Source organism: Gasterosteus aculeatus, chromosome Y (assembly GCF_964276395.1).
Source record: "Gasterosteus aculeatus chromosome Y, fGasAcu3.hap1.1, whole genome shotgun sequence".
Taxonomy (NCBI): domain Eukaryota; kingdom Metazoa; phylum Chordata; class Actinopteri; order Perciformes; family Gasterosteidae; genus Gasterosteus; species Gasterosteus aculeatus.
In genome coordinates this window covers 10,748,728-10,759,415 of record NC_135709.1, presented here as the reverse complement: position 1 = coordinate 10,759,415, position 10,688 = coordinate 10,748,728, and the positions used below count along the sequence as shown (strand labels likewise).

General features: G+C 42.7%; 1 protein-coding gene and 1 long non-coding RNA gene across 3 annotated transcripts; both read right to left on the bottom strand.

Annotated features, from left to right (window-relative positions):
• Nucleotides 1–779: 779 nt before the first annotated feature.
• LOC120812551 (uncharacterized) lies at nt 780–1,798 on the bottom strand. The gene is made up of 2 exons (XR_005710652.2): nt 1,463–1,798; nt 780–1,385 (listed from the first exon to the last, which is right to left on the bottom strand). It is a non-coding gene; the product is annotated as an uncharacterized LOC120812551 (long non-coding RNA).
• A 2,687-nt stretch (nt 1,799–4,485) lies between these two features.
• LOC120812524 (proteasome subunit alpha type-1) lies at nt 4,486–9,461 on the bottom strand. 2 transcript variants are annotated; one of them, XM_040168625.2, is made up of 11 exons: nt 9,154–9,461; nt 8,533–8,652; nt 7,326–7,370; nt 7,121–7,222; nt 6,803–6,906; nt 6,636–6,724; nt 5,676–5,746; nt 5,446–5,575; nt 5,207–5,286; nt 4,860–4,964; nt 4,486–4,725 (listed from the first exon to the last, which is right to left on the bottom strand). In XM_040168625.2, the coding sequence occupies exons 2-11, from the start codon at nt 8,533–8,535 to the stop codon at nt 4,660–4,662; spliced, it is 795 nt and encodes a 264-aa protein (XP_040024559.2). In that variant the 5' UTR covers nt 8,536–8,652; nt 9,154–9,461; the 3' UTR covers nt 4,486–4,659. The 2 variants fall into 2 exon arrangements, with proteins under 2 accessions (XP_040024559.2, XP_040024560.2); XM_040168626.2 differs by having other exon boundaries at nt 8,533–9,210.
• Between the last annotated feature and the right edge of the window lie 1,227 nt (nt 9,462–10,688).

The following is a 10,688-nucleotide window of genomic DNA, read 5'->3' as shown; positions in this document are numbered from 1 at the left end:
CATGCAACCTGGTGTATTTTAAACACCCTCTAAGCTGTCCCTTTTCTCCTTGTGCTACTCTGTCATTCACTGTGAGGAGACAGTAAATAATGTTAAGTCTGACAAATGAAACCTACTATAATGTTACCACAAATTGCCATCTGAAATCAGCCATGCAAGGTAAGCTCCTGGATCTGAAAGGGAAACAGTCAACAAAAACACCAAGTCAAAGAAATAACTACAATACAGATAAAATTAAACAGCAAAAATCAAACTAGTTATGGCTTGAGTAAAAATGAAAATCCAACTTCAATTTTAAGAGTCGGAAACTGGTTAAGATAAGATTAAACTTATACAATTACGGTGTAAAAGCCGAATTAAGAAAGCATAAGTCTAAGCCACAAGCAATGATAATCGATCAGGAATTGAATCCTCTGTTGTCGCTACAATCTCGCAGACCAGTTTTAACAACTTTCTAACGCTCATAGTGTGTACCTGAACGCACCAAATACGATGATTTGGAATTTCTAAAAGCCGGTTCCCATTCGCATTCACTTTGCAAAAGTATGCCTTCATTGTTATGCAATATCATCTTATTACATTCATCCAAAGTCATTAATGCGCTAGCCTTTAACCTTTAGCTTCTAAGCCCTTGCTTCATGGCCGACTGCCAGCACCACTCTCTCTCTTTCTCTGCTTTTCCTAAATGAGAATCAAATTGGATTTACAATTTGGTACAGTTCATAATGTGTTTAACTCAACTCTGGACTGCTTTCTAAGTTCACATGACTGTATAGTACATGTTTATTCAACTTAGCAACGTATATTTCAAATAAACTTAACATGCATTGTGTTCACTTGTCCAAAGTAGTACTTTCAACTTAGCAACACAAGTATAAACGAACTTATTATCATGCTTTGTGTTAACTACGTCTAATTTTTAGTTAAAATTACTTTCCTAGTTAATTTAACTTAAAAGTATGCATTGTTTTAAATGGCAATTTATAGGCATGAGAAACACCATGAGTTGTTGCAAAAATAATTTATTTCTCAGATTAAAATAAATAGTTTTTATATTATTAACATGCAGATATCTAACAACTTTTATACTGTATTTAAACAAAAATATTTAGTGGAGTTAAACAGAATATTCACAAAATGTTCAGACAGAAAAACCTTACATGTAAATGTAAAATGGTCTTCAATAATGAGCAACCTCATACATCTTTCTTGAGGCAGTTCAAAATGTCTTTAGTGTCTGCAGCTTTGTAGACGTCTGGCACCCTTGGGACCAGGTCATCAACGACTGCGTCCAGCTGGCCTCGTAACTGCTTCAGATCGGACCAGAGAGTAGAAACAGTCCGCCGTTCTCACATCAACGCACATGAATGTTGCTGTCCGCTTGCCTAGATAAGAGAACGTGTTTTCAGCAGGGACCACGCATTTGATGGTGGAGAAACACGGATAAGACGGCTAATCTTACATTATCCTTGACAGCGGTGCGGAGGTCAATGACCTCGGTGGACCCGCTTCCAGCCAGGCGCCCTGCAGCAGGTGTGCAACTGGCCTCAATCGCCAACCGTCAAGTGATCTCTTTGAGGGTTACACTTTTACCGCAGCCGGTCTTCCCCGCAGGTACATCCGGGTCGCTCCAAAGTCACGGTTAGTCTTGTTCTCAGCCACCTGCACACAGAGAGCGGAAAAGGACAGACGGGTTTTCAAAAAGCGCCAGTTTCATCTGGAATGTTTGGAGCTTATACCCAGGCCCGTCGCGACAGGACAGGCAAACCAAGCAATTGCTTGGGGCCCCGAGCTGGCCAAGGGCCCCAAGACAACGACTGGTTAAGAGTCAAATGCAACGACAAACTGTGTGAGCGCCCCTTTGATAGTCAATGCAGTAAAGTGCAATGACACCGTTATCGGGATCCCCCCTCAAGGGGCCCCTCACTGCCGGGCTGACAGGGAGGCGGGGGGGGGGGGGGGGGATGCTACCCGCGCACACTGGTCGGATGCGTCACAAGAACCGGGAGTTTTTCGCGCGTCATTGATTTAGGAGGCTGTGATTGGAAATCGGAACTGGAGCTGTCACGGTCGGGACAAATCAAAAATGCCCATAATTCGGGATGTCCCGCGTAATACGGGACAGTTGGCAACCCTAGCCCGGCATCATGAAGCGGAGTTACGCTTCTGGAAGCAAAAAAATAAAGAATAAAAAGGAAGAGGAGGATAAAAAACAAGATAGAAGGGTGTTTATGACCTTTATGACTTTCTATTCTGAAAGGACAACATGAAGCAGACAATAAAGAATGGAAAGCTTCATGAACGATGCAAAAAATTAGAACAAATTCTCCATGACATTGATGCTGATGACTTGGCACTTGAGATCAATTCATCTCTCTACACTTTTCCAGACCACGTAGCCACTTCCCCATTTGACATGCTTAATTACATATACAGTGAGAAGCTACTGGATTTGTACAGTAATTTAAGCATTCCTTTGCGTCTACTCCTGACTCTCCCTGTGTCTGTGGCCTCTGGTGAGAGGAGCTTTTCAGCTATGAAGCTGATAAAAAATTACATGAGGTCCACCATGGGCCAAGAAAGACTCACAGGACTGGCACTTCAATTGAGCGCGATGTTCGGCAGTCTTTGAACATGGAGGACATTGTGATTGCCTTTGCACAAAACAAGGCTGGCAAACAGCAGTTTTAGATAATTTGCACATGTTTGTGAGAACTGAAAAATGTTAATGTGAGTGTATATGTGTGTGTGTGTGTGTTTTTAAGTATGTTGGATTTAGTTATTGTGCACTTTTTTAATGTATATTTGATTTTATGGTAGTGTGCAAATGTTAAATTGTTAAATGTTCAAATTTCATGCACATTATGTTTATGCACTGTAAACCCTTTTTTATTTATATGAAGTGTGGGTGAACTTAAAGTTTATGGCTGTGCTGTGGTTCCTGTAGGTTTTGCGCGGCGGGAGCTTGGGGGGGCCTCCGTGTCCATTTTGCTTGGGGCCCACAAATTCCTTCAAACGGCCCTGCTACCTACCGACACAACGACTAGTGGCGGGGATGGTGCAACACAAGTAGCCGTAAAAGGCGTCCCCCCGATAGGGCGCATGGAGCGGGAGGAGATCCCCTAAGAGAGAGATTGTACAGATGAGGCAAAACACGGCCATTGTCCGTGTGCGCGCGCACCAGCGGACAGAGAGCGCGCGTCCGCCCGAAACAACTGCAGACATTTTAGCCACAACGTCCATCATTAATTAAAGGTTACATGAACGTTGGCTTGATTAAATTATATTTTTCTAAATGTCCTCTGAAACATGAATAATGATAGGACTTTATGTGCTATTGTTCAACAACCGCTCTATCGGTTGGTTATCGGGATTTACGGAGTAAATGCGCGTAAATCCCTCGCAGTTTGCGAGCTGGTACAGTCTGATTATACATAACTTCAAGCCTCAATATAACATAAATTATTAAAAAGTTACACAATACACAGTTAAACAATAAACCTGTTTTGTAGTAGCAGAATGTATGCATTTGTATTTCTGTGTGCTGTAGATTGTGACAATTTAATTGTTGAAATTGGATTTCTAGCATACGCGGGTTCCATTGCGTTGACTCTTACTGTGAAAATCTACGTACTTCCGCTTTAGCGGCTCCGCTTCGTATTTCAGTTTTATCGCCAAAACCCTAAAAGGGATTAACGGAGTAAAAAGTTGTGGGTTTGTCTCGTTTTTAGGTTCTAAACGAAAAACGAGAAAACGACTGTCCACTTCCGTTTTGCCGTTTTGGATTCAAAACGAAAAACGAGAAAACGAGTGTTTTCGTTTTCTGGTTTTTACGGTAAAAGGGACTATAAAAACGTGCACGGACCGAGGGGGCTTGTCCGTTTTCCTCATTTATCTCTTCTTAAAGTGAAGACGAGACTTTTATTGCACTAATATTAACTTCAGCTAGTGGAGGAAAAGGTTTATTGTCTTAATACATTATCACATTTAAATGAAATAATAAGGGCCTCATTCATAGAAACTATGAAGTGTTATTTAAGCTCCCACGTGAAGACTCCATGTAAAGGATCCGGTCAGAGTGTGAACACAAACAGTATTTATTATTTAGCATTTCTAATTTGTCTTTTTGCACGATTATTAACCACTTTTCCTGTGAATTGGTTTAACATTCTAGTTCATTGAAGTTGGTGAATGCATTTAATGCACTGTACAAATTTAAAAGCAACACAAAAAGATGATTTTGTTGGAGATCCGATGTATCCATCAATGTTTTAAGCTTTGTGTTCTAAATTATAATTTTTACTTTTATAAACTGAATCTATGTATTTATTGTTTAGAAAAAGCACATATGCACGTAGGTCAGTGATTAAAACTTTATTCTTACTCTACATATTATGAACTCAGCTGTCCGTCACATTCAATGTGCTCATTTAGATACTGAGCGTCTTCAGGAGGAAACTGTTGTAATGAAGAGCTGCTGCACAATTCAAAAAAAGAGTTTTATTACTTGTATAATGATACATTTCTCTCATAGAAAAGCAACATCACGTTGGTAGATGTTCGCAGGATATTTTGGATTGACGGATGGCACATAACATAACAACTTCTCCCCCACAAAGGTTTACTCTGGTGAGTTGCAGTTGACAGGAAGCGGACGCCTCAGTGCTCCATCGGCTCATCGGGTACCTCTCCAGCAACGGCAGGTTCGTTGGCGGGCTGGGCGACCTGATGCACAAACCAAAGTTCTGTTTAGTGCACAAACATCCGCGTTTGTCTCTAACCCAAAATATGTCAAATAAATAAAAAGCACCAGTCACTTACAGAAGAAAAGCAACATATAAACAGAGCTCTTGAAGTACCTTTCTCTGTGGCCTCTCTTCCAGCCCCTCCAAGAACGGGGCGACATCATCATCGTCATAAATGACGAACTCCATGTCCTTACCCACAATGCCGATGGAAACATTCTGAAGGATGAGAAGCATGCCATTACATTCACAAGAACATCCGACTAGGGCTGAGCTTTGACTACACGTCACTGAATTGATTGAAGTTAGCAACGACATTGAAAGTACAAAATCCAAAAGCACTTGAAATCATATTTATCTTAGAAACTCAGCTTCACGCTCTTGACATTTTCCCCTCATACCTGTCAGACCAACAGGCCTGATCAGAGGGGGGACAAGTGGAGGGGGGAGGGGAGGCGTACCTTAGTGGTGAGGTCCTGCTCGGCGGGGAGCGTTTCTCTAAGAGCGCGGAGGCCGTGCTGGACCAGGTCGTTCAGATTAGCTGAGAGCAGAACGAGACTTTATTCATTTGTGTACTTCCACTTTCTTAAATCATGTACTTCTTTGCCTGATGTGTTAATATTTCAAGATTGATTTCACTTGTTTTTGAAAAACTAATCTGTATGATGGAAGTAGACGAGTGAAAGGAGCTGGCGCTTACAGTCGGAGAACTTCTCCATGCATCGCTCCAGGTAGGTGCGTGCGGACTGGGAGCGCGCTCCGATGGACATCGCTTTGCAGTCAAAGTAGTTGGCTGAGGGGCAGGTCTGGAAGATGTGAGGTCCCATGTCCTGGGCGACAAATTAAAAAATACAAATATATACAAACATTACTCTTTGACAAGAAAAATATATACTATCGACACGTCTAAGAAAAGTAGCAAAAACTCACATCAAACCCAGCAATGAGGAGTCCAACACCATAAGGCCTCCTTCCATACCTCTGTGTGGGGATTTGGGTTTCTGAAGAATCAGGTAAGGATCACTGCTGCCCTTCAGAATTATTTCATACAAGTAACCACTGAGGTTGATATATATATATATATATATATATATATATATATATATATATATATATATATATATAAAACATGTTTTTGTAATTACAGAGATTCAAGAGATTAGTACGGTCGCCCTGAAGTGCAAAACACAACCCAAATAGGAAAACACAGCGGCAAATAGGAAAATACAACGAAATTAACTCCTTACGGAAAGGGTAGGGCCTTATAGCAGAGGATGGACCCTTCTCATTGGACAAACGGACTGTCTGTCTGTCTTTTAACAGGAAATGATATTGCCACACATACAATTTCTCACGCCAAGGAATCGGACTCCGAACCCCTCCCCCCCCACCCCCCCCCCGCTTTTATTTACTTTTAAGTACAACACCTAAATATAATTGAAAAACAGCGCTAAAACAATGGTAAAACACTAGTAGGACACTTTTAAGACACTTGTAAAACATCGTCATCTCTCCGTGACTTTCTGCTGCGTCACTTCCCCCCCTCATCACAGGCTCTCAGTCCCGCCACTGATTTATTGATTGACATAATATCTAGGAAGCAGCGTTTCTCAGCTTTCAGAATCCGATTGTGCAAATAGTTAAGGAGTCACGGTCATTTGAATCCTCCATGTCACTTTCTGTCGCCGGCGAAAGGCTTCGAATTAAGAAGGTTAAAGGACCGACAGTCCGTCTGTTCAAAATGAGAAGGGTCCGTCCTCTGTTATCTGCTACAAGGCCCTAGCCTTTCCGTAAGAAGTTAAGTTTGTTGTGTTTTCCTATTTGCCGTTGTGCGTTCCTATTTGACGTTGTGTTTTGCACTTCAGGGCCACCGTAGATTAGTGAGGATACTGCTGCCAATAAGAGACACGAGACGTGACGCAGGGAGGGGTCTATCGAAGACAAATCTTGAGTCCAAGCACTCCTGACGCATGAAGTTACTGTGGAAGATGACAGTAGAACTTAGGGTAAAAAACAAACAAACAAACTATTCAGATCAACAAGCAGCCGGGACTCACCAAAGCAGTCTGGCGTCAGCAGTGAGTCCGGCAATGGAGATGCCAATGTGGTTGTCAACATGGAGGATCTTCTTCTGGTGGGCAGCCAATTCAGACTGGGCTCTCTGTGGGGGACACGACGGCATGAACCAACAGTTCTTCTCCGCCTGTCGCTTACACTCTGCTTCACGCTTTCTCAGTTTTTAATACGTTATGTAATGTAATGTAATGTAATGTAATGTTATGATACATCTAACGGGTCCATTATAAATCAACCTGTGGCTTTTCAAGTTAAAAAAAGCAGGTAATGTTGCATTGGCAGGCATTAAAGGACAGTACCTTCAGAGCAACCAGGACTGCATGGGATTTGGACTTGAGTCCCACTGTTGCAGAGCCTTGCTTCACGGCCTCCATAGCATACTCGATCTGATGAATGCGGCCCTACACCGAGGTGAACAATTTGTGTTTACATTTCATGCCGTAGTGCGACAGTGATGCTCAGACGTTTACTTTTCTTAAAGACAGGTTGAAGCAAACGACTCACCTGCGGGCTCCATACCGTCACGTCGTTGTCGTACTGATTGCGAAACTAAAGATAGAAAACCACCCATTATTTGACAGTAACAAAGGAAAATAATCACAGAAAAACACAAGATCTGAGCTTACATAGTTGTCTTGCATCATCCCCGGCCCCCCCTGCTGCACTATTTGACATCCAAGTAACCACCACAGGAGCCTGTGTTTGTTGGACTCGAGTATTATATTTCTACCACAAATGAATCATGTATAAGTACAGCTTTGTGTGCAGCCACTAGCCGAATAGAGGCGTGCAGCATCATGCTGTTAATGGCCAACAACGGATGATTAAAACTTAAGGTTAGCTGACGTTTCATATGTCAGCATTTAACTAACTAACATGAAGTTATATTTAAAGGCTGGCATCTAGCGTTATGTCCCCGTTTGTTTAGACACATTGGATATGTTACAGATTTATACATGCTTTTAGCTTAATCTAGAACACATGTAACTATTTATTTAAGGCGTACTAATTTGGGCTGTTCTTAAACCAAGTAGATGAACACAATATGCGTTGCTAACGGCGGTGGTTAACGTTAACTAAGTTAACGTTATAGTCCTGCGGGAATGCTAGCTGACATTAGCTAGCTGGATTAAATGCAGACTCTACGAATGTTAGGTAAGGTTATAGTCACATAGTGAACAATAACTGGGGTTTAAGGTGTTGGACTCACGTAAAATGTTATTAGTTTGCAACTCAAAAAAGCGGTGACCGGAGGTAAAGTAAAAGACATGACACATGAGTTTGATGCTAGCTAACTCAGCCCGAGGTGGCTAACATCTGCTAGCTCCTGTGCTTTAGCGTGCTAACAATCTACCTGGCAAACTAATCAGCAACGCAGTTATGGTACTGCAGCGACAAACGTAAATGCATCGGGCTATGATCAGACGTTGTTTAATACGATATGATCCGAGTCATATTAGCCACGAACCGATTTTGGGGGAGAAACGTAATACAGCCGGTGTCGATGCGGCTAACTGTAGCCATTGACGGTGTTTTGCTTACTCACAGTGCAGTCAAAAGTTAGCTATTAGCTAATGTTAGCTTGTTGTGAGTAAATTAACCTCGTTTTCTAGGTTTTCTGATAAATACTAGAAGTCTACTTGTACTATTTCAGTTTTGTATGTCTTATGTGAAATGCATGAACTTAATTGAAATATAATTTAACACATACCATCTCTGCTTTAGAAAAGCGTACTGCCTGTACTGCGATCCGAACTGGATAAGGAGATGTCAGGAGAAATAGCAGAGCACCGATTGCAAATCAGTGATCGATTGAGTAGTTTTTCCCCGTCTGTAGAAAGAACAGCACAAAAACAACATCTGAGGACAATATTTGTGGGAATGCATTAGGCATTCCAAGTATTGTTCTTCGAAACAATAAAGGGACATATGTATCGACCGCGCATGCTAAATAACCCATTTCTAGTGGTCGAGTGAACGGTTTGGCCGGGGTGCGGAGGGGGGTGCGGGGCGGGGGGGCTGTTGTCAGTCCGGTGGTGCTCTCTCTCCGCTGGCTGTCGGTTATCAAAACATTGCCCGTATTCAAAAATGAAGAAACGCCGGACGGACAGAGGTCATCGCAGATCAAAAGGTGAAATAAAATGTATTTAATAAAGGAGAGACATGGCGTTGTGGTAAAAAGAACATCTCAGCTGAGGAGCCGCTGGTCTCAGCAACCAACAGGCCCCAGGTCAGTCCTTTGACCTCCCATAGTGCCCGTCTGTTGTCTCCACCAGCGAACTAGTGTTGACGAACTGACCGAAGAGCCGGTTAAATAACCCGATTCGTGTACCTGAAGCGGGAGAATCGGGTGCCAAACGTCAATGAACCGACTCACTCCGGTTTTCAACCACACATTTTGAGAGAGAGGGCTAGCGCAAATCGTGGCACCGGCAACTTGCTGAGGCACTTCCTGTTGCAGGTTCCGGTGCCGCGGCGAATGGTGGCAGCTGCCTCGAGTTTACGGCAACTGCCTCGCCTGTTGCCTCGGCTGAGTGAGGTACCGCGAGCGGTACCACGAATTCAGGGGCCGGTTCATCGGTCGAGAGAGGTACCTCTAGCGGTACCTCGAGTTAAAGGAGTCTTGCCACGACCAAAGGGAGCGGTGCATCGGCTGATAGACGTACCGGGAATTCAGAGGCGTCAAGTAACGAAGTACAAATACTTCGTTACGACAAGCCGGAAGTACAAATACTTCGTTACTGTACTTAAGTAGACATTTTGGGTATCTATACTTTATTAGAGTATTTATTTTTCAGACGACTTTTTACTTCTACTCCTTACATTTTCACACAAATATTTGTACTTTCTACTCCTTACATTTTAAAAATAGCCTCGTTACTTCCGGCTTGTCGTAGTTCATAAACACACACACACAAAAACCCATCCAGATAAATGGAGCTATCCCGACAGAGTGAACGTGGTTGTGTTTGGATGAGAATATAAACATTTAGCATCCAGACACCCGATTGGTTTTCTCCGCGATGCGCCGGCAGATCGGAGCGACACCGGGTGGGAAAAGTGGTCGGTGGAAAGTTGGTATTTAGCGACATGGAGCCTCCTCCTCTTCCTCCTCCTCCTCTTCTTCCTCACGCAGATTCCATGTAACGTTAAATGAGTATCTTCATGACCGTGGGTTTGTCCTAAATGTTTTATTGAGAGTCTGGCACAACACAGCGACTTGCAAGTAGTGCAGCGTATTAAATAAAGTGATGTGCGTCTTAATGCGGCTTTAGAAATGAACACACGGGGATTCGCTCATGAAGCCTGAACATACTGGTTATTTGACCGATGTTTTGATAACCGACCGCTGCCAGTTCAGTGTTTCCCATCATTATAAACAGGGGTGCGACCCCCCCATGACGTAGTGAACCTGGGGGAGACACTGCAGTCTACCTCATCAATGCGAACAACGCGTGTGTGACTCGTGTCACTGGAAAATGAGTTGTGGTTTTATCTGTTTAAGTCAGATACATTTGTTGTTGTTGTTGTTGTTTCCATCATCCCAACGGCAGGTCACGTGATCCGCAGGCACCTTCTGATCACATTGTAACGGACTGACGTGTTGTGTGAGCGAGGTTACACATTAAGAGTTTGTCCTTAATGGAATTTCTTACATTACTTTTACTTTTATACTTTAAGTAGTTTTGAAACCACTCATTTTATACTTTTACTTAAGTAAAAAGCTTGAGTCGATACTTCAAATTCTATAGGAGTCTTTTTAAACCCTAGTATCTGTACTTATACTTTAGTAATGAATGTGAATACTTTTGACACCTCTGCCTATGAAGGAGTAGAACCACTGGCTGAAGCAGACCAGCGAGGCAA